Genomic DNA, 27,995 nt, shown 5'->3' on the forward strand with positions numbered 1-27,995 from the left:
GAGCCCGCGGACTGGCCAGGGATGGAGGCGGCGGGGATAACATTGGCCCGCGCTGGGAGGGAGACCCCCGGCACCGGGAGGCAGCGCTGCTCTCTCAGGGGAACTCTGCGGAGCAGCCTCGGGAAGGGGGAGGAGGCGGCCACGTGCCAGGCAGGATCTGCCGCGGCTCCCCACTGCGCGGCGCGCTCTGGCAGCGGCTCCGGCCAACTTCGCCGGTCCGGGGGCCGACGTGGGCTCCCGGCGGTATCCCTCCGCCCGCTCGCCGGCCGGCCGCACCATGAGCTCCGCCTGCACCAGCTACCTGAGCGCCGACGGGGCGTTGGTGAGTGGCTTCAGCTGCCCGCGGGCGGACGGCGAGGCGAGCGCCGTGTACTGCTGCGGCTTCCAGGACGTCAAGTACTGCTGCGATGACCCCAACAGCTTCTTCCCCTACGAGCACGGCTACATGTGGTGGCTCAGGTGAGAGCGGCTCCCTCAGCCGGCCACCGGGGCACAGACCGACCCGTCCCGGTTGCTAGGTGACGGGGGGTCCGCACGGGGCCGGGGGCACAGACTGACCGGCACGGGGCGTTGGGGGAGGGGGGGCGCGGTCCGCGCGGGCGCACAGACTGACCTGGGCGTTGGGTGAGGGACGGAGGGTGCGCGCGGGAGGCGGGGGCACAGACCCTGCAGCCCTACCTTGGGCACTACATGCTGGGCCAGGGGCATAGGCTCTCCAACTAGGTGCTGGGTTGGGGATACATGCCAGGGACAAGTATCAGGGGGTAGCCGTGTTAGTCTGTATCCACAAAAACAACAAGGGACCGTGTCACAGAACCTCCACCACTGCCTTGGGCATCGGGGGTACCTGCAGGGATAGAGTCACAGGAGACTTTCTACCCTGCCCAGGGATTGCTCTTAGACTGGGACAGTGTGAAGAAGATTTAAACATCTTCCCCAGTGTTCAAATGTCTCGTGGAAAAACACTTTTTCTGCAACACAGGGAGAGTCTTTAAAAAGTGACTGGAAACTAATCTCCTGTGAGGAGATCCAAAAACTTCAAAAAGATCTCACAAAACTAAGTGATTGGGCAACAAAATGGCAAATGAAATTTAATGTGGATAAATGTAAAGTAATGCACATTGGAAAAAATAACCCCAACTATACATACAATATGATGTGGGCTAATTTAGCTACAACAAGTCAGGAAAAAGATCTTGGAGCCATCGTGGATAGTTCTCTGAAAATGTCCATGCAGTGTGCAGAGGCGGTCAAAAAAGCAAACAGGATGTTAGGAATCATTAAAAAGGGGATAGAGAATAAGACTGAGAATATATTATTGCCCTTATATAAATCGATGGTACGCCCTCATCTCGAATACTGCGTACAGATGTGGTCTCCTCATCTCAAAAAAGATATACTAGCACTAGAAAAGGGCAACTAAAATGATTAAGGGTTTGGAACGGGTCCCATATGAGGAGAGATTAAAGAGGCTAGGACTCTTCAGCTTGGAAAAGAGGAGACTAAGAGGGGATATGATAGAGGTATATAAAATCATGAGCGATGTGGATAAGGAAAAGTTATTTACTTATTCCCATAATACAAGAACTAGGGGTCATCAAATGAAAATAATAGGCAGCAGGTTTAAAACAAATAAAAGGAAGTTCTTCACGCAGCACACAGTCAACTTGTGGAACTCCTTACCTGAGGAGGTTGTGAAGGCTAGGACTATCACAGAGTTTAAAAGAGAACTGGATAAATTCATGGTGGTTAAGTCCATTAATGGCTATTAGCCATACATTAGTAAGGAATGGTGTCCCTAGCCTCTGTCTATCAGAGGGTGGAGATGGATGGCAGGAGAGAGATCACTTGATCATTGCCTGTTAGGTTCACTCCCTCTGGGGCACCTGGCATTGGCCACTCTCGGTAGACAGGATACTGGGCTAGATGGACCTTTGGTCTGACCCGGTACGGCCTTTCTTATGTAGTGTGAGACTTGGCAGCTCTGCACTTGTTATCCTGGGCCTGTGAAAGGTGCTATGTTTGTTCAGCTTAAATTGTGTGAAGTTTGTTTTGATATTTGCACCCAGATATTTTTAAGCTCTTTCCTCTGAGGACTGTAATGGCAGAATTATAGTTATTAAAATTAAGGGACTTAAAAAAAAAAAAAACTCCATGCACAGGATAAGAATTCAGACATATTAAAATCTGTACTACAGCTGATGAAGAAAATTCAGTTGAAATGGTTTTGCAACAAACACTGAGATTTTTTTATTTTGTATTTTTTTTGCAAAAAGCATCTACTTTTTGTGGAAAACTGAGTTTTGTTTTTCAAAAAATGAAAACTCAAAGTTTTTGGCTTTGGGAGGACACTTAGTTTTCTGACAATGTCAACATTTTCTGTGGAGATCCCATTTTCTGCCCATCTCTAATCTTTACCCACTGCTGTAAATTGGCTCATAAGAGACCTTTCAGTTTTGGCTATCCACTTTCAGATGCCACTAGTAAGATCATAGCAGTTACAAAAGATGTGTTCGGTTGAGTCCATATGTGCTTGTGTGAGGGCCCCATGTTCACTTTCATCTTGGAACATGCCTGAATCTCTCCCAGCAGTGTCTCCTTTCCTCTTTGTTCAACACGGGGAATCTGTCTGCAACTCCTTGAAGTGCAACTTGAACTGTTAAAGTGTTTGAAAATAATACTGTGCAGCACACTGAAAAGAAAGGAAACTGGGATTGTGAAAACTGCTTTCCGCAAAGGAAGAAATTGTGGAGACACTAAAAATAGTATATTTTGTTGTCTTGTGCAGTAGAAGATTAGTGTCCTTTTATGCAGTAAAAAACAGAGGGCAAAATTATCTGCTTGCATAACTCTATTGAAGTCAATGGAATTACACCAGCAGGGAATTTGGCCGTAAGTCTTGAGGATGTCCCTATTTGTTCCTCAGCACCCTGTCACAGCTACCAATGCCAGCTAAGAAGGTTTGGTCTGGACTCCATCGTGATTGTTAGAATCTTTTCTCAATCAGCCATAGGATCAATATCAAACAAAATGAGTCTTTCCCTCCTCACCCTCCCAAGAATGAATGCATCACCTTGAAGCACTTGTCTAATGCTGGTGTGCAAAGAGGCTGCATCCATGAGAACAAAATATTTCAGCAAGTTGACTCCTCCTTAGGACACTTTTACCAGTACTTGCCTCCAGATTGTTAGGTGGTGGATACTCATGTTGCAAGATGGATCATTGCAACCAGAGGGACAAGTTCTAGGGCCAAGATTTATATGCAGTCACTTGGTAAAACTCTGGTGGGAGTCTGGGGAGGAGGGAGAGTGCCACCAGTAATAAGTCATGATCCTTTTTTCTGGGAAAACCACAGTTCATTCTGCAAAATGGATCAGATGTTTTAGGCTTTTATTATATTAAACATGCAAGTAAAATTCATCAGAAAAATAATGTACAATTTTAATTGTTTAACAATGGGAATATTTAATTAACTCACTCTCTGTTTGCAACTATGACTCCTTGTGTTGTGATTCTATTAGCCTTCAGAGACTAAGCAGGTTAGCTTAGGTGGGAGACCTCTGAGGGTCAATGTCACCTAGGTCTTCAGAACATGATTTTTGTGATTCAGTGTCTCCTTCCACTTCAGTTCATTAGGAAGCTAGTGTCCCAACATAGTGCTGTGGTGGTGGTTTTTCCAGGTGAGATGTAATATTAAGGTTCTCCTTCCTGATACAGTCTCCACAGAGCCCTGGGTAGGAGTCACTTGGTCTAGCCTAGCCACACCACATGGCCACGAATCTATTTGAGCAATAGAAGAAGGCAGTTAGGAACTGTGAGCAATTCACTTAAGCCCAATAATCTAAAGACTGAGGGTCTAAGTATCCCTTTCCCTCTAACTATCCATCAGCTCATCTATCCAGCTGCAGTGGTCCTGGAACCAATGTTTCCATTTCGCTGTCATGTGTACTATTTAGAGCAGGGGTCGGCAACGTTCGACACGCAGCTCGCCAGGGTAAGCACCATGGCAGGCCAGGCCAAGCACCTTGGCGGGCCGGGCCAGTTTTATTTACCTGCTGACGCGGCAGGTTCGGCCGATCGCGGCCCCCAACTGGCCGTGGTTCACCGTCCCGGGCCACTGGGGGCGGCGAGAAGCCGCGGCCAGCACATCGCTCGCCTGCGCTGCTTCTCGCCGCCCCCAGTGGCCCGGGACGGTGAACCACGGCCAGTGGGGGCCGCGATCAGCTGAACCTGCCGTGTCAGCAGGTAAATAAAACTGGCCTGGCCCGCCAGGGTGCTTACCCTGGCGAGCCGCGTGCCGAACGTTGCCATCCCCTGATTTAGAGCTAGGTATAAGTAGTTATTTACAGCACTAGCCTTAGTGTAGATTAAACTGAATTGTAGAGTTTTTTTATTTTGTTAGAATTTGTTTTTATACTGTTTTGGTTGGGGTAGGTCTTGCCCAAGATAAGAGACTTCTAAGAAACAGGGTTTGAGAGGTCTTCCCCTTACTCCCACAATGTTCTCCTTTGGGGAGTAAGGGAGGCGGGTGGGTTTTGGAATGGACATGAGCAACACATCTCAAAGAACATCTGTTATGACCAATCACTCGAAGAAGAAAAACAGTTACCTACTTTTCATATCAGTTCCAAGTAGGTGACTCCCAAGCAGTCACTCGGAGGAGGGGTCAGCGTTCACTGAGCTGCAGATTGTAGCACAGCTCTGCCTAAAGCAGCATCGTCTCTAGCCTGCTGAGTGATGGCATAGTGCGATGTAAAGGTGTGAATAGACTACCATATCACCACCCTGCAGATGAAGCTTACGCTCTCGTGGAGTGAGCTGTCAACAGTGGGACTGGCAGCTTTGCTAGGTGAGACACATGTGATACAAGCCGTGATCCATTAAGAGATCCTTTGAGATGACACCGGTAGCCCTCCACCCACTCCACAATTGTGACCAAGAGCAGGGTCGAATTCCTAAACGGCTTCATCCGCTCGATGCTAAACACTAACACCTGTCTGACATCCAGGGAATGGAGCATATGTTCTCAGTTAGTGGCATGTGGCTTAGGGAAGAACACTGGCAGAAAAATGTCCTGATTCGCATGAAATTGCGAGACCACCTTTGGGAGGAAAGCTGGATGTGGCTGCAACTGTACCTGGTCCTTGTAAAACCCAGTATATGGAGGCTTGGAGGTCAGGGCCTTGAGCTCAGATACCCTCCTAGCTGAAGTTACAGCCACAAGGAATGCCACCTTGCAAGAGAGGTATAGGAGAGAACATGTCACCAGGGTCTTGAAGGGAGTCTCGAGAGCAACAGATTGAGATCCCATGGTGGAATCGGTGGTCTTACTTGAGGATACAGTCTATCTAGGCCCTTGAGGAAGCAGCCAACCACAGGGTTAAGCAAATACTGAATGGCCCGCTGAGCTGGGATGGAAGGCTGAAATCACAGCCAGGTACACTTTTATTGATGATAGTGCCAGCCCCTGCTGCTTTAAATTAAATAAATAGTCCAAGATGAAGGGCATCGAGGACTGCAGTGGAGGAGTGCCCTTCTGAATAGACAAAATTGAAAATATCTTCCACTTAGATAAGTTGCACGAGTAGGTGGTTTTGTGCTGCCAAACCTCCCTGACCGAGCCTGTGCATGTAAGTTCTAACAGGTTCAGCCATGGAGCTTTCATGCTGTGAGGTGGGGAGACTCCAGGTTGGGGTAGCCATCATACAGGTGGCCGAATCTGCCGAGTTGAAGGCAGCCTGTAGCAAGGTCCTTGCAACCACCTTGCCTTCCTCCAAGACTGCACCAAACTTGGAGTGGGAGTCCGTGGAAAGCAATTCCTGGAACTTGGCCAAGTTATTCCAGGAGTTGTAGCAGTAATGGCTGAGGACCGCCTGCTGGTCCGCTATGCGAAGCTGGAGACCCATGGTGGAGTACATCTTCTGACTGAAGAGGTCTAGCTTGTTAGCCTCTTTGGATTTGGGGGTAGGCCCTGACTGTCCCTGCCGCTCCTTGTGGTTAGCTGTAGGTGGGTAAAGAGATGCTTGTACCCTTTGTGCCGTCCAAAGTATTTGCGTTCCACCCCCTTAGCTGTGGGGGGGATAGAGGCAGGTGTGTGCCACAACACCTTAGTGGTGTTTTAGATAGTCTTGATAAGGGGCAGCGCTACCCTCAAAGGTCCTTCAGTGGGCAGAATGTCCACCATCGGTTTGGTCTCCTCCAAGACCTCCTCCGCCTGCATATTTAGGTTCTGGGCCACCCTCCGAAGTAGGTCCTGATGCGCCGAGTCCATGGCAGGGAGCATAGTAGAGGTACCCGGCACCACCTCATCTAGGGAGGATGAGGACGACACCCTGGGGGGCACTGGGTCTTCTTGACCTCTGACTTGCAGGGATCCCCCTGTGTGGCGATCCCTTGAGTGGCGCAGAGGATAGCAGTAGTGCCCAGTGCCACAGCAGTGTCAGTACCGGAGCCCATGATGGGCCCTGCCTCGGTGCTGGTGCCAACCTGGGCGTCCATGTTTTGCCCATGGGGAGGCTTCCGAGATATCAAGATGGCCGAAGGGGGGATCTGAACCTCCGAGGCCACCGACAAGGATCTGGAGCCTGGTCCCTGGGCTTGGTGGTAGGCCCACAGTGTCCAAAAGGGCCACTGGGCCAGCCCCTGCCACTGTGGAGGCCAGGACATCAGAGGCACTGGCTGCCCTATGTCCTGCCTCAGGCGGTGCTGGGAACGGTGCCAGGAGTGGTACTGGCTATGCCTGGACACATAGAAGCCCATCTCCAACTCCAGAGAATAGTCCAATCATGGTGACCAGGGTGGTGCAGACCAAGACGGTGCCAGGGAATGATGCTGGGGAATGGTGCCGTGGTGAGGGAGATCAGCGCCGCATCGTTGTAGGCTTGCCCCTGGATGGCACGGTACCTCTCTGTAGAGCCGGTGCCAGAGCGGGAGACTATGCAGTGATAGCAATCAAGTCCCTGGCTGCTTCAAATGTGTCTGCTGTGGATAGAAGGTCTGTCCTCCTCCAGGTCTTGGACTGGGGAGTCCACCAGGACCGGACTTGACAGAGCTCCCCGTGAGGCTAGAGTCAGTGGTGCCAGTATAGACTGGACCAAAACTGGGTGTCCTGACGCAGGATGCATCCCACTGGTGCCTGCTCCCAGAGACTCCTGCTTGCTGTGCAAGGAGGGATGGGGGGGCTAATATCAGGGTGTCCTCCTGCACCCCGCTTACCCCGTCTCCGCAGGGAGGGGACACAGACGGAGAGAGACAGAGAGCTTGGGGCAGCAGCTGCTGTCTCAACTTCCTGATCCACTTAAAAAGACAATGCACTTAAGAGTGGGTCAGCTTACTTAAAGGGGCAGTGTGCATCTCTCTCTCTCCCACACGCAAGGTGTGTCTGTCTCTGTCTGCTGTGCTGTCTCCCCTCCCTCCTGTTTGTGCTGCCTTGTGAGAGAGGCTACATTAACAACAATGTGTTAACCCTTGAGGGCTCAGGTGAGTGCTAGTTCATCATTTAGCAGCAAGGTATTCCCTGGGAAATATCCCTCCCTCTTCCACCCTCTAACTTCACCACCTCAACCACGCTTCACAATTATCATAGCTGTGAACAGTTTAAAACGTATACTGTGTGTATATCTATATAATATATAGTTTTTTGTCTAGTGGAGGAAAAAAAATTCCCTGGAACCTAACCTCCCCTATTTACATTAATTCTTATGGGGAAATTGGATTCGCTTAACATTGTTTCGCTTAAAGTTGCATTTTTCAGGAACATAACTGCAACGTTAAGTGAGGAGTTACTGTAGTTCTATCCCAAAAGAGTTAAAAATGTCAAGCCACTGAGAACCGTTTCACTTGTTTGTCTTTGTTCCAGAGCAGAATCTATATCGCATTCATTATCAAGCACTTTTAAAACCACTAACTTTTAAACTAATCTCTCAAATGGTTCTTCTAGTTTTGGAGCACTTTTAAAACAGTTGGGATCATCACTATCCTTTAAATACTGTGGCTACTAGGACTTAGAAAATTATATAACACTTCAAGGGCCTGATTCTCTACTGCTTTAGCCCTTGTGCAGTCACGGTGCTGAGGGTGGGTGCAAAATGCTCCTGCTCTGATTTGGTAAAATTGTATCCCACATGACACTCTGCACTCATGTGAGTGACTACACCAGGGGTAAAGCAATGGAGAATCAGACCTTACAGCTTCAAAGCAATGCACAGGAATCAAAATCCTACTAGAAGGGCCATCTAAAAGATGACTCTGCTTTGGCTGTTCATTGCTGTTCTGCTTGAAAAATATAATTCACGGAAATATTGTTTTCATGAGCTTTCTTTCCATCCATGTCTTTACATGAACCTGGGGAGCGATTGAGACTAAGCTGAGTAAGCTAAATGCATGATGTATCCATATGCAGTAGTTAGAAGGTAACTCAGTTTTAATTGTGTTTGCTCTATAATACGTACCATTTTAAATATTCAAAGTTCTTAAAAAATGCTGCATAATGAATCCTCCCAATGCATTTGGGAGGGGGTGGCTGGCCCGTCAAGGGCACACAGGAAGTTGGGTGTCTGAGCTAGGATTAGAACTCAGAAAATCCTGTCTCCAAGTTCTGTGCTCATTACACTACTAGTCATGCCTCTCTAATCAATAGTAGTTACCCTTCCTAACATTTGCAGGACAGTGGGTTTTTTTCCCTGTGGGTTTGTTCCATGGTTGTTAATAGAGTCCTGAACATCCATCATGAGTATTTGATTTCTCTCACTGATTTTATTTCTTCCAGTTATTTTTTTTACCCACTCCTCACCTCTTTCTTTAGTTTCATTTTGTTATAGCATCTCTCTTCTGTGGAATTTTGCTTCCTCCTCCCCCAAGCTCAGTTGCTTTCTCATAGCTTATTCATTATTGAACTCTTACTTGCTGTCTTTTCAGTCCTCGTTTTCCTTTATTGAGACCTCATCCCTTTACCTATTTCTCATTCTTCCCTGACTTCTTTTATCACAGATGCTTTCACACTTTCTTTATTTTGGCCTTTTCTTTCATGGCTTTTATTTCCTCTTTCACATCAGAGCCTGGCTTTTATTACAAAGGATTCTATGTATGAAGGTCTATGTAGCTGAACCAAGGCTTCTGTATCTTTATGGATTTATTAGCTCCAAACCTGAACTGTGGCTGAGGAATGCTCTGTGTAGTTCAGGGGAGAAGTGCAAAGGTGTCTTTATTTAAGCCACCTTTGTGTGCCCTCAATCCTGGGTTGATCTACACCAGTCTGGTACCATCACATAATTTAGCATGGCCTTTGTCTGCTCTAAATTGTGACAACTTCCCATGGCTTAACTGTTACAACTACTAGCTATGCGCCTTTTCCCTGGCCACTCCCCCTGCCCTAGCCAGTGGGAGGGGGTTGGGAGAGGAGCAACTACACAGGATCTAGGCAACCCAAATATCCTCCTTTTGTGGATTGATCCTCTGATAGCCATTTATGCCTGCTTTAAGGCAGCCTTTCATGAAAGGCTCCTTAACAGATACCAATACCGTGATGCCTGTACTCTGGTTTCCTTTTAAGTGCAACACACAATAAAAGTTTAATTAAGAGAAAGTAAATCCAAATGACCAATTTCTTTCAAATCAGTGCCCATGAGCTAATGCATGGGTTAACCAGGAGGGGGAGCTGAGATAACAAAACAATTAATAATTTGTCTGTCCAGCATCTCAGAACCAGGAACTCCTCAGCAGAGTTTGTATTTTCAGTACTCTTGGTTGGTGCCTCCACAGGCAGTAAATTAAAGAAATACCAAGGAAGAAAATAATAATTTTGCTTATGAAGTATATAATTTATTAAGATTGGAAGTAATTTACTCTGGATTTTTATGGTGGGTTTTTTCATGGATTACTTGTTTTTGGACCTTTCAATGAAATAATAATAATATTAAAGAAACAATCTATTGCAGATTCTAACTTTGTATCCATTTCTATTTTTCTTAATTAATGTTTGTCTCCAAGAGCATAATTGCCATTTCTATAGCTGACTAATTTGATTCTCTTTCATCAGAATTCTTTTGGATAGAGCTGATTATTCTTGCTGAAGTGTTATTTCCATTCTAAATCTCTGTTTTCCATAGTTAGTAAGAAGACATGGGCTACAGCATATCAATATGCTGCTGTTGCACAGCTGTGCATCTCTATCATGCCTGATCTAGCCAGTACACAGGAACAGATGACCTAGTGTATGCATTAATTTGAGAGCTAGCCAATTGACTCAATCCAGATTAGACTAGGAGATTGTTGTTAAATTAGTGGAAGCAATCAGAACTATTGGTAAGGATTATATCTGCATCCTGATTGTCATTTGTTATGCAAAATCAAGGTTACTACCAGGTGGTTATCCAGCAGTTGGGGGCGAAAGCACTTTTTTACATCTGTGCTTATCAAGAAGGCTGTGCACTTCCCTTTCGAATGTCCTGGGATCATTATCCATACGTCCTCAGGATTATACTATTGCAACATGCTGTGCATGGGCCCACAGCTTGGGACCATTCAGAAGCCAAAGTTAGTGCAAAGTAATTGTTGAGTAGTGTTTCAAACTGACAGCTCATCACACCAGTGCTCTGCACCTGCTGCCTGTGGGCTTCTGGGTGGAATTGAAGGTGGTGTTTTTGACTTTTAAAGCCCTAAATGGTTTGAACCTGGCCAAAGAGATCCTCTTTCCTTGTGTGATACCACTACAGCTGTATCAGTGAAGGCACTTGAGTTAATACCCCATGGCTTAAAAGGGAGGGATGAGAGTAGCAGAACATTTTCTGCAAGTGACCCTTAGCTGCAATTCACTGCCCCCAACAGCCCATATTAATTCTCAGGTTTGAGGGGAAGGCATGGGCTGTTATGCAGATCATTATTGTTATTTTGGCATCTTATTTTTGGCAGATGTTATAACATTGTTTTTAATATTGCTTGTAGGAAGCTTTGTTAAAGTATTAGAGCTTTGGAAAAGCATTTCCAAATAATCTAAATATGTAAAATTCATAAAACCTTTAAAAAAGCTTTGTACAAAACCAGATTTTTGTGTTTTAGAAAATCAAAGTTGTCATGTAATCCTCAATTGGATGGATGTCTTTGAGATGTTTGAAGGGATCTGGCTGTGAAATATCATGGTTATGGATCTTGAAAAGTAGACTCAATATACACAGTGTCTTAGTTTCCAACTAGTTCCAACAAAAAAACAGCAGCAAGGTGCTATTCTCCAGATGTCTGCATCTGATTGTGATTGTTCTCATAGCTGCAAGTGATTCACTGATTCTTAGTGATAAGTTATAAGGCTAAGATTTTTGTCATGAGTATTTTTAGTAAAAGTCATGGACAGATCATGGGCAAAAATTCACGGCCCATGACTGTCCCATGAATTTTACTATGTAAATACCCTTGAATAAAACTTAGCAGCTCCTGGGGCCCCGGGACACCACTGCTGTGAGGGCCCAGAGGCAGACAGCTAGCCCCTGCACTGGCTGCAGGGGCTGACTGCCCCCAGCCACCCCTGTTCTGCTGCTCAGGTGCTTTCCCCAGGCTGGCTGCCCCTAGGATCGCTGCTCAGGTGCTCCCTGGGCCGCCCAAGCAGCTGTCGGTGCGGCTAGCCCTGGGACCGCTGCTTGGCCGCTCCCCAGGGCCAGCAGACTGAGCAGTGGTTGGTGTGGCTGGCCCTGGAGCTGCACCCGGAACCACTCCTTGGACACCCCCCTGGGCTGACCCTGGGACCACTACTCAGGCACTCCCCGGGGCCAGCCACCCTGGAACCACCTCAACAGCAGCCGGTGCAGCTGGCTCAGGGCTGCTCCAGCTATAGCCGGTGCAGCTGGCTGTGGGGTGCCCAAGGAGCGCCTGGTGGGGCTGGTCCCAGGGCGCCTGAGCAGCTGGCCCCGGGATCAGCCATATTGCATCTGTGAAAGTCACAGTTTCTGTGACTTTCTGTGACCGAATTGCAGCCTTAGTGATAAGAGGGGGCTAGGACACGGTAGTGTTTCAGATGTAGAGAGCTTCCTTGGTGTCATGCTGTTCTATACCCTTTTACTTGTGATGAGAAATGCTCAACGCTCCTCCTGCTGCAGTAACCCTCCTTAACGTTTCCATTTTTACCCTGAATGGTGGTTTCCATGAGCCATGTAATGATAGCACAGATGTACTATATAAAGAAATGCTTCCTGAGATTAAATGATGGGTGTGTCAGTAAGTTGCAGCTGAAGAGGTAGTAGCTGGATGTAAATGAATTAATGTTCAGTTTTACACTGCTCCTTTGCAGCAGTGAATACTGACAAAGGGCCTAGAAGCAGCAAATTGGTCTGCCTTAAAAACTTCTTACATTAAGACAGAGGCATAACAGGGGTCATAGTGTTCCACTCTCCTCTGCAAAGCTACTAGCAAAAAAGAGTGGTGCTGTTTGAATCATTAAATAAACTCTATTAACCCTTTTTTTTTTACACACATTTCAGAACCAAAAGGGGAGAAGGCTGTGACAAATATGTATCTGCTATATCAAACATGTTCCTATTAGTTTTTAAAATAAGTGTATCTTCTTGAAGTACAAAAATTAACCTTCAATCTAAAATATTTAATACCCTTTATTTTTCTTCAGAGAAGCGAGTCCAGAATGAAATATTTGCATGGACTCCTAAGCAACCTTCTAGGAGGTTGGGAGCCTTTTCTTTTATAGTGCAACATTGGAAGAAACGTTTTTTCTTTCATCCTTTAAATCAAAGTTCCATGGTAGAAGTGCCAATAAAATCAGGGACGATTGGGATAAAAAGAAATGGTGAAGACCAGTAATTCCCCAGTACTTTTTATTGATTTTTCTTGTTAGTGTGCCTTTGATGTCTGATTTGATTTTTAAGAAGTCAGGGTAACTTCTTCCAGCCGTTGCACACACAGGAACTGATTGCTGCAGTAAATGATGAGCATTTCCCAGCACAGAATATATGTTTCTTTACATTTTTCTGATGACTTGTTTGGAGGCGGGCTCAGGAGTAGAGAGACAGTTATCTCACGGATACCAATTTTACATGGGTGTTGCTTCAGTGGAGTTACTCCTGATTTACATCACTGTAAATGAGAGCAGAATCAGGCCCAATAAGCACCAGGTAACATGATAAAAGCACTCAGCTGCTGTAAAATGGCTTAGGTCCACTGAGGAACTTTACACCAACTAAGGATCTAGCCCTAAATCTGTACATATAGTAAAAATGTAAGATTGTTTTCCTGCCCTATTAAATACAGGTAACCTCCAGATCCCATGTTGGCCATTTGTTTGACAGGCATCACAGATTAGTGTGTACACTTAATCACTTTGTTTTCTCTCTTCTCAGTGTTGGTGCACTTGTGGGTCTGTCGATAGCAGCAGTGGTCCTGCTTGCTTTTATCATCACAGTGTGTGTTCTCTGTTACTTGTTTATCAGTACGAAGCCATGCAGCAAGCTGGATACAGGTTTAAGCTTGCAGACAACAGGTAAGATCAGCTTTGTGGTATTGACCTCATCTGCAGCAATAAAGGTTTTACTCCATCAAGAATTTTAAAATCCCACTAGGCATCCATCTGGGCACCTAAATATCCTTAAAAATCTGTCCCTAAGTGTATGTGTACACTGCAGTAAAACACCCATAGTTGGCCTGTGTCCGCAGACTTGGACTTGTGGGGCTCAGGCAGCAGGGTGCTGTAAAATCTCAAACCATTCCTGTTATAACTCCTTAATTAAAGACTGTGCAGGATTTGCTGAGGGTTTTGTTTTTAACTATATCTCTAGATATTTAAAATCCCCATCACAAAAGAACATCTGTTATGTTGGATTCGCCTTCACCAATTCACTGATGGAGTAAATCTTTATCCTTGCAGGGTTCCAGAGCCATGCTGTAGCCCAAGCCCGAACAGCTACATTGCAGTCTTATGGCTCTGCAGCCTGAGCTATGGGTGTTTTATTGCAATGTATACATACCCTTTGTGACTTGGCCAAGGTCATACAGGAAACCTTTCTCTCAGGTAACCTATCTTACCTTTATAGTTAGATAGAATCTTTGCAATAATTCCTCTGAGAGGGCTGTTTATCTCTGTTGTAAGGTGTGGCCAGGCCACTGCCTCAGTTGGTAGCGTAGGTCAGCCCTCTGGCCGAAACCAAAATGTCTTCTCCTTTCTGGGGCCACAAACACCCAAAACAAATTCCAACCTAGAGCCTTACACTAAACACTCTCCTGCAGGAACGTTTAGTTTACAGGAGTAAAGGAAATTCAGTTACAGTCCATGTTCGTTTTTTTAAAGACTACATTGTCCTTGTGTATATATAAGTATTAACCCCTTCAAAATTCAGGACTGGGGGAATCAGTGGAATCCGTGTGTGAGAGGGGTGGATGGATACTGTTGCAGCTGTGGAGGAAAAAGGGAGTTTAAGCTGTGAGGAGTGAGAGGTGGGCAAGGGAGGAGAGGCTCCAGGCAGGGGAGGAATATGGTGGAGCATAGCTGCTGCACCATTTCATAGGAAGGTGCAGCATATTCTCCCCTCCATGGCTAGTTGGTGGGGAAAGGCATCAGCAGCTCTACCCTGTCCCTTTTGAAGTGACTGGCATCCCTGTGGTTGAGAGCAGTGAGCAATCCCTGAGCTCCAGGACTGGAGTTGTGGCCGCTTCCACTCAGCGGTAAAAGAATAGTTAAAGGCTCCTTTTACTCTTCCTGCATATCCCCCTGCACATGGCCCCACCAGTCTGACAGTATTCTGAACAGTTCAACTATGTGTATTCACCATGTACTCTTGCTCATATTAGCTTGGACAATTCTCCAGGTCAGGCTATCCCACTCCATTGCAAAGTGGTGATGATAAATTACATTTTATGATGGGCACTAACACTGTCCTTTAAATCTGAGCCTCTGTTTAAGCCTCCTGCGATGTATTCAAACTCAGACTACAGGGACCTCTGGGATGGAATATGGAGACAATTACAGACTTCTAAATTACTAGTAAGGGCTTGAAAAGAATGATTTTTAATACAATAATTAGTTATTTGTTATTACAAAATTAGGAGATTGGACTAACTAAGCAAGGTTTCATAATTTCATTTTACAAGGAAAAGCTTAACCTGAAAAATAGCACATTAACTTCTTTGTCTTCCATTATTAAAGATCTCTAATGTGGATTGTTCAGAGAAGCCAATCATTTGTCTGTAGCTGGTAAAGAATTTTTTTAAAACTTTTTTTTTTTTCTGGAATGCCATTTTGTGAAAATGAGAGGGTAATTTTTGAGGAATTTTTTGGTTTTAAAAATTTTTGGAAAAAGGTTATCTTTTTTAAATGAGAACTTCTGATTTTTCACTGAAACCACTTTTCATTTAGAAATGTAAGCTAATTGTCATTAAAAAATTTTGAAAATGTCAAAATCAAATGTTTTGGTTGACCTGAACCCAAACATGTTTCTGATTGTCAGTTTGAAAAAAAAGTCAAGGTTTGGAATTTTTTTTTATTTGGCCCTGATTAAAGACAGGAACATTTTCCAAAATCTCAGAATTTTCCAAGGACAAGAAAGCCATTTCCTGCCCAGCTTCACATGTCTCTCCTGTAGAGTGAATGGGCCCAGGCTGCATGGAGGAGGAAGCTGCCTAGTTTGAATGCAGAGGGCCATAGATGCTGGAACTAGGGACGCTGGGGATGCTGCCACACCCCTTGGCTTGAAGTGATTTCTATTCTATACGGGGTTTACAGTTTGGTTCCATGGCTCTCCGCACCCCCATTATAAAAGTTGTTTCAACACCCTTGCAGAGGGCACAAGAGCCAGACATGGGGGAGGTGGGGACAAAGGGAGTTGATTGGGACAAGAAACTTGCAAGGGAGGGAGGGGATTGGGACTGGAGGCTTGCAAGGGAAGGAGAGGGAAACTAGGACTGGGAGTTGGGGTCTGGGGGAGACTGGGAGGGGAGACTGAAGGAGAGACTAGGAAATGGGGAGGAAAACCTAGTAGGGGGACTCTGAACTAGTAAGTTTGGGGGGTGGGGGGAGAGAACTGAGATTGGACAACGATCCAGAATGCGGGAGTCTGGGAAAGGCTGGGCAAGCAGACTAGGACTGAGAACCAGTGGCGTAGGGAGAAGGAGATGATGGGGGGGGGGGGGGGCAGGCATAGTTGACAAGGGGCCAGGTGCAGGAGGGAGAATAAGGACTGGCTAGGCAAAGACTCTGGAGGAGCACTGACAATGGATGAAGAGCCTGGGGAGGGAGTTTGGGAGAGGAAGCCAATGTGGGTGAGGTGAGAGCAATTGGCCACAGTGGTAGGGAACTGGACTGGCTAGGCAAAGAGTCTGAGATAAAGGGAATTGTGTGGAGTGGGGATTGAAAAAAGCTGGGTAAAGGAACTGGAAATAAGGGAAGACAGGATGGAGGAGTCTGGAGAACTGAGACTATGACTTGCTGGGTAAGGAGACTGGGATGAGTAGCGTGAGGAGTGGAGACTGGGACTGGGTAGGCAAGGAGAATGGGACTGGGATGAAGAGACGGGACATGACAGAAAGGGTCTCAGCTGGTGGGAACATTCATAAGAATCTGTGCCTACCAGAGCACATTCCCCTCCTGAGCAGGGACTGGAACCCAAGATTCTTGAGTCTCACCATTTTTCTGTTGCCAGCAAGTTTCACAGTTATTTGCTGACAAAGTGCTTTAACGTTGCTAGTGAAGACGTGTCCTAAGCATGTATCTGGTGAGATTTCCAGTAGGGATATGGAAGGCTTAATTACATTGTACAAGACACTGGTAAGACCTCATTTGGAATACTGTTATCTATTCTGGTCACTCATGTCAAAGAAAGTTTTATTCAAACTGGAGCAGGTGCAGAGAAGGGCAATGAGGATGATCAGAGAAAGGAGGACCTATCTTACAGAAGAAGATTAAAAGAGTTTGGCTTGTTTAGCATAGCAAAATGAAGACTGAAAAGAAATATGATTGCTCTCTATAAATACATCAGGAGGGTAAACACCAGGGAAGGAGAAGAGCTATTTAAGATGGACAATGTTGGCACAAGAACAAATGAGTATAAATTGGCCATGGATAAATTTAGGCTGGAAATTAGAAGGAGGTTTCTAACCATTGGAGGAGTGAGACTCTGGAACTGCCTCCCAATAGGAGTAGTGGGAGCAAGAAACCTAACTGGTTTCAGGATGGAAATTTGAGAAATTAATGAATGGGATTATATGACAGGGATGCCTGAGGTAGCAGGGGACTGGACTTGATGACACAGGATGCCTCTTCCAGTTCTATGTTCCCATCCTGATGTTTATCTTTTTCTAACATGTCTCTGTTATCCCATCATAGGGTGTGTGTACATTGCAATGTTAGCCCAGTATTAGTAGAACTTGAGTTAGCAGACCCTGTGTTTGTTAACCTAGGGTTTGAGCAGCTATACTTATTTGTAACCTTAGGTTAGGAATTGTTGAACCCTGGGTCCCAAACTGAGGCCTGGTCTACACTATGACTTTAATTTGGATTTAGCAGCATTAAATCGAATTAACCCTGCACCCATCCACACAATGAAGCCATTTATTTCGAAATAAAGGGCTCTTAAAATTGATTTCTGTACTCCACCCCGACGAGCGGAGTAGCGCCAAAATAGATTTTGTCATTTCGAATTAGGGTTAGTGTGGCCGCAATTCGATGGTATTGGCCTCCGGGAGCTATCCCACAGTGCACCATTGTAACTGCTCTGGACAGCAATCTGAACTCGGATGCACTGGCCAGGTAGACAGGAAAAGCCCCGTGAACAGTTGAATTTCATTTCCTATTTGCCCAGCGTGGACAGCACAGGTGACCACAGAGAGCTCATAAGCACAGGTAACCATGCAGGCCGATAATCGAAAAAGAGCACCAGCATGGATTGTACGGGAGGTACTGGATCTGATTGCTATATGGGGAGAGGATTCAGTGCTAGCAGAACTTTGTTCGAAAAGACAAAATGCCAAAACTTTTGGAAAAAATCTCCAAGGGCATGATGGAGAGAGGCCACAATAGGGACTCAGAGCAGTGCTGCGTGAAAGTCAAGGAGCTCAGACAAGCCTATCAGAAAACAAAGGAGGCAAACGGTCGCTCCGGGCCAGAGCAGCGGACATGCCGCTTCTACGCCGAGCTGCATGCAGTTCTATGGGGGGCCGCCACCACTACCCCACCTCTGACCGTGGATTCCCAGGCGGGGATAATCTCATCAGCTACACCTGAGGATTCTGCGGACGGGGAAGAGGAGGAGGAGGACGAGCTTGCAGAGAGCACCCAGCACTCCGTTCTCCCCAATAGCCAGGATCTTTTTCTCAGCCTGACTGAAGTACCCTCCCAACCCAGTATCCAAGACCACAACCCCATGGAAGGGACCTCAGGTGAGTTTACCTTTTAAAATATAAAACTTGTTTTAAAAGCAAGGGGTTTTTAATGATTACTTTGCCCTGAGGACTTGGGATGCATTCGCAGCCAGTACAGCTACTGGAAAAGTTTGTTAACATGTCTGGGGATGGAGCAGAAATCCTCCAGGGACATCTCCATGAAGCTCTCCTGGAGGTACTCCAAAAGCCTTGCCACAAGGTTTCTGGGCAGTGCAGCCTTAGTGTGTCCTACCATGGTAGGACACTTGACCGCACCATGCTTGCAGCAAGTAATCTGGTATCATTGCATGACAAAGCCTGGCAGCGTATGATCCCGGTGTTTGCTGGCATTCAAGCAACATCCGTTCTTTATCTTGCTGTGTAATCCTCAGGAGAGTGATATCGCTCATGGTAACCTGGTTGAAATATGGGAATTTAATTAAGGGGACAGAGGTGGCCGTTCCTACTGGGCTGTTTGCCTGTGGCTGAAAAGAAATCCTTCCCTGCAGTTAACCAAGCGCGGGGGTGTGTGGGGGGGAATTGGCCCAGAGCTTTTCACGTTTGGCTAGCAGGGATCTTCCCTGATACCAGCCACACACTGGGGGAAGGGATAAAGCGATCATCCAGAGAAGTGGATTGGGGGGGTGGGGGTTAGTTTGTTTTCTGCTGCTGAATGTTAACAGGAAAACCGCAGCACTCAACTGGCTTTGCTTGGTATGTGGGAAAGGAGGGCGCAGAAGCCGAAAGACAATGGCTTACCATGGCCGCATGCAAGCCGAATTCTGTTGCCCGGACCTGCGTCTGTGATCTCTAGCAGCAAAGCCACAGGCACTCAATATTAAGAGGCAAAATGCGACCTTGCACAGAAATCACATGTGCTATGTAATGTGAATAGTGTTGGTCACCGTGAAAGAGTATAAGCATTGTTCTGCAAAATGTATCTTTTTAAAAAATTCTCTCCTTTTTTCCCTCCCTCCAGCAGCTGCAAATTCTTCAAGCCTCCCTCCTCTGTCCTGAAGGCTATCACAGATAAGGCGTCGGAAAAAGGAGACGAGATGTTCGCAGAAATCATGGAATCCACCCACAGTGACAGAGCTCATCTGAATGAGTGGAAGGACACGGTTTCAAAGTATAGGAAAGAAGCCAGTGAACGTGAGGACAGGAGGGACCAATGTGAGGACAGGAGAGACGGTCGAGATGAGAGGTGGCGGCAGGAAGATCAGAGGAGGCAGGATGCAACGTTGGGGCTGCTGCGTAAGCAAACAGACATGCTCCAGCGTCTGGTGGAGCTTCAGGAACGGCAGCAGGATAACAGTGCCGCTACAGCCCCTGTATAACCCCCCTCACCATGTTCCATAGCCTCCTCACCCAGACGTGTAAGAACGTGCGGGGGGGGGGGGGCTCCGTACACCTTCCCATTCCACCCCAGTGGACAGCCCAAGCAAAAGGCTGTCATTTTTTTAACCTTTTTTTTTAGTGGCCTTTTCCTTCCCGCCGATCCAACTCCCAAACCCCACCTGGGTTTCCTCCCTCTTTTTATAATCTATTAATAAAGAATAAATGATTTTTAAACAATAGTGACTTTATTTGGTTTGAAAGCAAGCTGGGGGAAGGGGGAGGGTGGGTTCCTTACCGAGAATGATTCAATAAAGGGGGTGGGTTTTCATGAAGGAGAAACAAACAGATATTTCACACTGTAGCCTGGCCAGTCATGAAACTGGTTTTCAAAGCTTCTCTGATGCACACGCTTCCTGATATGCTCTTCTAATCGCCCTGGTGTCTGGCTGTGCGTAATCAGCAGCCAGGCAATTTGCCTCAGCCTCCCACCCCGCCATAAAGGTCTCCCCCTTACTTTCACAGAGATTGTGGAGCACACAGCAAGCAGAAATAACAATGGAGATTGGTTTGGCTGAGGACTGAGCGAGTCAGTAACGATCGCCAGCGACCTTTTAAACGGCCAAATGCACATTCTACCATCATTCGGCACTTGCTCAGCCTGTAGTTGAACAGCTCCTGACTCCTGTCCAGGCTGCCTGTATATGGCTTCATGAGCCATGGTATTAAGGGGTAGGCTGGGTCCCCAAGAATAACTATTGGCATTTCAACATCCCCAACGGTTATTTTCTGGTCCGGAAAGTAAGTCCCTTGCTGCAGCCCTTTAAACAGAGTAGTGTTCCTGAAGACGCGAGCGTCATGAACCCTTCCCGGCCAGCCCACGTTGATGTTGGTGAAACGTTCCTTGTGATCCACAAGTGCTTGCAGCACCATTGAAAAGTACCCCTTGTGGTTTATGTACTGGGTACCCTGGTGCTCCGGTGCTAAGATACAGATATGGGTTCCATCTATCGCCCCACCACACTTAGGGAATCCCATTGGAGCAAAGCCATCCACTATAACCTGCACATTTCCCAGAGTCACTACCTTTCGTAGCAGCACCTGAGTGATTGCTTTGGCTCCTTGCATCACAGCAGCCCCCACAGTAGATTTGCCCACTCCAAATTGATTCCCGACTGACCGGTAGCTGTCTGGCATTGCAAGCTTCCACAGGGCTATCGCCATTCGCTTCTCAACTGTGAGGGCTGCTCTCCTCTTGGTAGTCTGGCGTTTCAGGGCAGGGGACAGCAAGTCACAAAGTTCCATGAAAGTGCCCTTATGCATGTGAATCATCCCACACCTGCAACACGATGCGGTCCCACCAGTCTGTGCTTGTTTCCCTTGCCCAGAATCGGCGTTCCATGGATAGAACCTGCCCCATTAACAACATGATCTCCAAACCACCAGGGCCCGCGGTTTGACAGAATTCTGTGTTCGTGTCCATGTCCTCATCACACTTGTCGCTGCCGCCTCCTCGCCTCGTTTTTCTGGTCCTGGCTCAGCATAAACTCCATGAGAACACGCGAGGTGTTTACAATGTTCATGACTGCTGTCTTGAGCTGAGCAGACTCCATGCTTGCCGTGGTATGGAGTCTGCAGTGTTCACCCAGGAAAAAAGGCGCGAAATGGTTGTCTGCCACTGTTGCTTTCATGCAGGGAGGGAGGGAGGGGTGAGGCTGTACCCAGAACCACCTGCGACAATGTTTTTTGTCCCATCAGGCACTGGGATCTCAACCCAGAATTCCAATGGGCGGGGGAGACTGCAGGAACTATGGGATAGCTACCCACAGTGCAACGCTCCAGAAATCGACACTAGCCCCGGTACATGGATGCACACCGCCGAATTAATGTGCTTAGTGTGGCCGCATACATTTGACTTTATACAATCTGTTTCCCAAATTCAAATTATATAAATTTGGATTAATCCTGTAGTGTAGACATACCCTGAGGCTCTGGAGTCTACACTGCATTTTTCAGGCCCAAAGTCCAACCACCCATATCCCAGACTTCCTTGCGCCCTCCCAAAATGTGGCCTTTCTAGCCCTTTGTTCATGGTGCAGTGTGGGAAAACTTGACTGTCCACCAAACTTGACTGTCTAGAGAACCAAGAAAGTCACCCCATGGCATTCTTTTGGCAGACTCACAAAGAATGAATCCAGTGGGGTTGCATCTACACTGCAAAGTAATATCGCTTGAACCCTGGGTCCCACCTTGACTCAAAGGATCAGAGCCTCCACCTCTGTGGGGTGCTGGAACCCTGGATCCAAGCCTGGGTTGGGGCAATTTGTGTGTAGATAGAAGGGGGGTTAGGCTTGAGCCTGAGTTTGAACTGTGGGTTTACACTGCACTATAGACCTACCCATAGTAGAGACCAAAAAAAGACCTCCGCTATCAGGTCATCTAATCCAGTGGCTCTCAACCTTTCCAGACTTCTGTACCCCTTTCAGGAGTCTGATTGGTCTTACGTACCCCCCAAGTTTCATCTCACTTAAACTACTTGCTTATAACATCAGACATAAAAATACAAAAGTGTCATAGCACACCATTACTGAAAAATTGCTGACTTTCTCATTTTTACCATACAATTATAAAATAAATCAATTGGAATATAAATATTGTACTTGCATTTCAGTGTATAGTGTATATAGTGCAGTATAAACAAGTCATTGTCTGTATGAAATTTTAGTTTCTACTGACTTCACTAGTGCTTTTTATGTAGTCTGTTATAAAACTAGGCTAATATCTAGGTGAGTTGATGTACCCCCAGAAGACTTCTGCGTACCCCCAGGGGTACACGTACCCCTGGTTGAGAACCAGAGATGGTTCTCCATGCCATCCTCTCAGCTAGTGAAAGATGGTTCCCAGTAGTGTGTTTTGTAATGCTTTGGGCAAGCTATACATATTTATTTATTTAACCAAGAGAAGCATATTGCTGTTTGTTTTACTGAAATGTTTTTGTTTTTCAGGCAGAGAGACTAGAGGGAGTTCCTTGTGAAATATATAGAGGCACTGGATTGGATTCCCACAGTGCTGTAATACGGTAGGTACAGTGAGAATGTTATTCACCTTTCCCCACCCTCCATGCCCTCAGTTCTCTAAGCAATGTGGTGGGCACAGTCATTTTTCAAAATGCTATAAATTCCTAAGTGGATTTTTAGGATGTTGAAAAATGATAATGGCAGAGAGTGGGTAACTTATACACTAATGACCCCTTATCACTGGGTCTGCTTGATTCACCCAGAAATGCTCCTTCATAGTAATATGCTGAGAGAGAGAGAGAGCATTCCCCTCATACTATAGTTACATTAGTGGCCAGGAGGCACCACGGCTCACTTATGAGGCAGCCAGTGTGACCTCGTTTGGGAAAGGATTCTTTGGTGATGAACAGGTAAAAAGGCATTTGTGTAAGAAAAATAGGGACTTAAATATCAGATGAGTAGTTCAGCATTGTTCTGTTTTCTGAGTATACAGTCTGTACTGTTGCTATGCCAAATCTCAAAGAGAAATGGAAGGGAATCTTGCAAAAACCCAAGTTTTCTCATTCTGACTTCACTGCATGCTGGAATTGTTGTAAAAGGTCAAGTTGTCTGCCTCCCAGACCAAGCTAGGAAGCATTCAAAATATAATGAATGTGCTTCAGCCTTGAGAAGGAATGTATAAATAATTTGCAGTATATTAGGTGAAATGAAACACAATTCTTCTCTTTGCTTGGAGTGAAAACTCATGGCTAAGCATCTATAGAGTGCGTGCAAGGCCATGGACCAACAGTGTCTCTCAAAGGGGAGAGGGAACCTTTATGGCTCAGCAACTGTCCTTGGAACAACAAGGCTATGCAATAAACACACATAAAAGCAGTGAGAAATCCGTGCCTTATGTTACTTTTACATCCCATTTAGCAAACTGAACCAAATGGTGTATCTGTGCATTTCCCTTCATCAGCAGCATGAAGGAGGTTGGCTTGGGTTGTTCTGCTACTTGTTTTTTTGTTGAAATATTTATTGTGACAAAACTCATTTTGAAATACAGCATTGTACAAAGGCAAAAGACCATTTCTTCCTATTGTTGCAAAATAGGTGATTTATGGGAGAATAATGCCATGGTAAGAATAAAAAGATTCCTGAAACTAGAAAGTCACCCATAAATAAAGAAGTCATTTGTTTTGTCTTATTCTTTTCATTACACTGTGGGTTCTAAGATTAAAAGTCCTTGCAGCCCATATGGTTATAAGCAAGTTCCTCAGGTAAAAGTTTACTTTGAGTTCAATGCTTTATTCTGAGGCAGTGAGACCTAGTGAACAGATTATGAGCTAGGACCTCATAGGTTCTAATCCTGGCTCTCATACCAACTCCCTATGTGCCCTTGAGTAAGTCATGCTCTCTGCCTCAGTTTCCCCATTTCTGACATAGGGATGATGATGATAACTCCCTACCTCCCAAGGGTGTTATGAAGAATAACATTTGTGCAGTGCTCTGAAATGTAGCATGTTAAGTGGTGTTGCTTATTGAGAGGGAGGGAAGGGAAGAATCATGTGGATTAGACAAGGGAAAAGACCCCTAATTAGGGAAGGGGGACTTCAGTGAGTTTGGAGTTCTAATTCAATTTTGATAAAGACCCCAAAAATTCACAGATTAACTGAGCCTCTTGAGTCTACAAAACTGGGCTAGAAATACCATGAAAATTAGCATTCATATGAGGCTTCTTGTGGGATTTCTGTCTGGACTGGAAATAGGAAGAGCCTCTCAGTATTTAAGCAATTTTGCTTCTAGCCCTGTCAGGAATTAAGAAAAAAAAGGAAGCGTTTGCCATGAAAGTGAAAAATAATGTGGTGATGTGGGAAAGTTATCTGAACTTTTCTGAACCTCAGCAAATATTTGGTTGAAGTTTTGGGGGGAAAGTTGGGGTCCAAATTGCTTTCTCCCATCCCTGCTTTAAATATTTTCAATTCCTTTAGTTGCTGGATTTTAAAAAGTCATTTATTTTACAATAGGCCAGTATGTTTTGATGTCACCAGCTATTACCAGGAGCTAACCCATAGTGGCAGGAATTATCCCCCAAAGCCTATAAATGACCCCAGATCTGTCAAAAATTCCATCCAACACTCCAAACCTTCACTTGCCAAAGAAAGCTACAGAGAAGATGATGGATTTTACTTAATGTGCATACAGTATTTCACCCACCTAATCCACCCTTCTGAAAATAGTAATAGAGCACACCCCTTCCCCCAGTGAACTGATTCTGGTTTCAAGTACAAGCTTGGGAAAGGCCTCTCAACCCACTCACACTGGCAAGTGTTTAGATTACGTTAGTGCAACATGTGGTCACATTCAAAATATAACTCAATTAGATACAGTAATTCCTCACTTAAAGTCATCCCGCTTAACGTTGTTTCGTTGCTGATCAATTAGGGAACATACTCCTTTAAAGTTGTGCAATGCTCCTCTCTTACGTTGTTTGGCTGCCTGCTTTCTCCACAGCTGGCAGCCTCCCTACCCACACACACACCCCCCAGCGCCTCCTGCCCGCCGGCAGACCCCACGGATCAGCGCCTTCCCCCTCTCCCCCTGCCTCCTGCCCGTGGCAATCAGCTGGCTTGCGGCGTTTTGGAGGCAGGAGGGATGGGGGAGGAGCGAGGACTCAGCGCATAGGCTCCCCCTGTAGCAATCAGCTGGCTGATAGCGTTTAGAAGGGAGGGGGGAGGAGCCAGGACGCAGCGTGCGAAATAAAGGGGGAGAAGGTGGGTGGGGGAGAAGAGGCAGGTCAAGGTGCAGGCTTGGGGGAAGGGGTGGAGTGGGTGGGGTGAGGGTTGGGGCCCTCCGCCCCTGGTGCTTGCAGAGTAGGGGAAGCTGCCCTAGAACCTAACCCCCCCCCATTTACATTAATTCTTATGGGGAAATTGGATTCGCTTCACATCATTTCACTTAAAGTCACATTTTTCAGGAACATAACTACAACGTTAAGTGATGAGTTATTGTAGACTGTGCACTGACTTTATTACTCCAAGAGGCCTGTGGGAAATATCCTCACCCCAGCTAAGTAAGATTAAAACTCCACAATGTGACCAAAACTTTGCCTCTGGGAACTGAATTTTTCTCTTGTTTTTTTTTTTTTTTTTTTTTTTAGCCATGCCATGCTGATGACTGTCAAGGAGCTAGTCTTTAACATCCTGTGATGTTACCATACATATACTGCATAGGCATGGATTTCTTTGCATCTATTTGGCAAGCAGAGAATAGCTGAAATATTAGATAAACTAGCAAAATATCAGCATCAGGTGCTGTTTGTGTTTTGATGAAAAGTGCTGGGTAAAGAGCTCTGTAGACCAAAACCTCTGTTTAGCCCTAGAACAGCTACAGCCTGAGAAGCAGGAGTGCAAGCTTCCTCCCATCATCCCACACTAGTCTCTGTCCTGGAAGGACCATCTCTAGGGGCAAGAAGGTCATTCATTCTTGGTGTCCATTCACTCCTTGGTCACTCTGCCAGGGTTACCCACACGGGGATCAATGCAAGTAGTGATTTTGTGACATGGACACACATATCCACTAGGAACTGGACTGAAACTAGCTGTTAACTTTTCAGGTGCCATTTCAGCCACTTCCAACCTGGCCTTCATTAGAATCTGTGACTCACGGATGAAGATCTTCGTCTCCCATTATAAGTCCCCTGCATGCCCTCTTGTTTTTTCGCTAATGAGAAATTCTGGTGGGGGAGGGATTAGTGGTAGTGGGTGGAATCTGTGGCATAAAGAATTTGCTGTGCCTTATATTTTATTTTAAGATAGCCAAGGAGCTTGTTATAATCCCTTAACTTCTGAAGTGCCATTAGCAGTGTATGTTGCAGTCTCAGAGGGCACTGAATATAAATGTTAAACTACACAGTCTTCAATGCAATTATCCTTGGTCATTTCAATCCAAGCATATTTCTAATCATTATGCAGAGGGCCAGCACAAGACATGGCAACATTTAGGTTTCACTTAAGCCCTGTTTTGAGTACTTATGTGGATTTAAGTGGTGCATCAGTCTTGTAGGGGCTGTCTGTGCAGAGGTGGATTTCACTCACAATGAGCAAGAACAAATTTTATAAACAAAATCCTGCTGTTCTCTGTGTATATCTAAACTGTGCTTGCTGTTTTCCAGGCATGGAACCGCATCCTTCAGAAGGCACCAGCTGAAGCAGTGCATCTGCAGAGCCAAATGGATTCAGGAAATGCTTCCTTAGCCATAAGCTGGACTGTGATAACCAGTCCCCAGACCCTGACAGACTTTCCAGAGGTGTTTTATAGCAACTGTAACCACCATTAACATCTGGGGCCAACATGAAGCCATGCCTGGTTATGTTTCTTACAGCCATTAATGTGCAGATGTTGTACTGAGAGGCAATGGTGGGTATTTTGATTTGCACACACAACCAAATGATGCTAGACTTATTGGTGTAAATTCTGCTCTGACTTACCTCCATGTAACTCCAATGAGTTATCATAGGTGTAGATCAGAGAAGAATTTGTCCCATCACATTGGACAGCTACTTTCTTTCAAGCCTTTTCAGTATACCATCTCAGTGTTGTATTTGTTTGTTGCCTTTATAGTGTCTTTACTCCTCTAATACATTCCTCTTTAGCTGAAGATGATAGTTTGACTTGCAGATGTATGTGAACCTTAATAAAAGTTTAGAGTTGCTTGTAGGTTTTTAAAATTGTATTGCCTCGCAAGCTGCACATCTTATTTCCATGAGCGTCCCAGGGGAAGAACAACCATACACAGTGTTATACTAGCATACTGCCAAGTGCTGAAAAGATGCAGAACATACTTCCCTAAGGAGAAAACACCACTGACCAGTTACAATTCCAGTTTAACTTGACAAGTTTCTTTAAGATATGAGATGAAAAGGTTTTCTAAACCTGACATGTGTGAGTATTTTAATGGATCAACCCCATTCTTTTAAAAGTCTCTATGGATCTATCTAAACAGTTCACTGCAAATATTCAATCTTCATTGAGGTGTTTGGATTAGTTATGATTGGTAAACTACGTCCTATGGTATTGTTTCTGTCCCTGAATTTAAGTGTGCAAGCACTGCCCACATAAATGCTTGCATGCACAACTTGGCAATTTGTTTACTATGACCATTTGTCCAAGTAACCTTTATCACCTAAAGATCCACACTGGCCTTTGCTTAATTGTACTTGTATGCACTTATTTTATTTTTAATGTAAAAAGATGTAGCATTTTTAAAATTCTGTTTTTACCTATTACTGAATGCCTGAATCTACTGCAGTGTCCTTA

At 45.7% G+C, this 27,995-nt stretch overlaps 1 protein-coding gene across 2 annotated transcripts; it reads left to right on the top strand.

Moving 5' to 3' along the window:
* On the top strand, window positions 1-27,395 carry SHISAL2A (shisa like 2A). Of its 2 annotated transcripts, XM_065553842.1 has the most exons (5): window positions 1-459; window positions 13,335-13,474; window positions 21,436-21,537; window positions 22,683-22,756; window positions 26,851-27,395. In XM_065553842.1, exons 1-4 carry the CDS (start codon window positions 278-280, stop codon window positions 22,709-22,711), a joined length of 453 nt encoding a protein of 150 aa, XP_065409914.1. In that variant the 5' UTR covers window positions 1-277; the 3' UTR covers window positions 22,712-22,756; window positions 26,851-27,395. The 2 variants fall into 2 exon arrangements, with proteins under 2 accessions (XP_065409914.1, XP_065409915.1); XM_065553843.1 differs by lacking the exon at window positions 21,436-21,537 and having other exon boundaries at window positions 6-459.
* The last annotated feature ends 600 nt before the right edge of the window (window positions 27,396-27,995 follow it).

This window comes from Chrysemys picta, chromosome 8 (genome assembly GCF_011386835.1).
Source record: "Chrysemys picta bellii isolate R12L10 chromosome 8, ASM1138683v2, whole genome shotgun sequence".
NCBI classification, from domain to species: domain Eukaryota; kingdom Metazoa; phylum Chordata; order Testudines; family Emydidae; genus Chrysemys; species Chrysemys picta.

What these genes read in the sequence shown, in the direction of transcription:
- SHISAL2A (XM_065553842.1), top strand. Translation starts at nt 278, where the DNA reads ATGAGCTCCGCCTGCACCAGCTACCTGAGCGCCGACGGGGCGTTGGTG. An exon ending in TTTAAGCTTGCAGACAACAG is followed by an intron (nt 13,475 to 21,435) that starts GTAAGATCAGCT and finishes TTGTCCCATCAG; the next exon opens with GCACTGGGATCTCAACCCAG. An exon ending in AGAAATCGACACTAGCCCCG is followed by an intron (nt 21,538 to 22,682) that starts GTACATGGATGC and finishes TTTGTTTTTCAG; the next exon opens with GCAGAGAGACTAGAGGGAGT.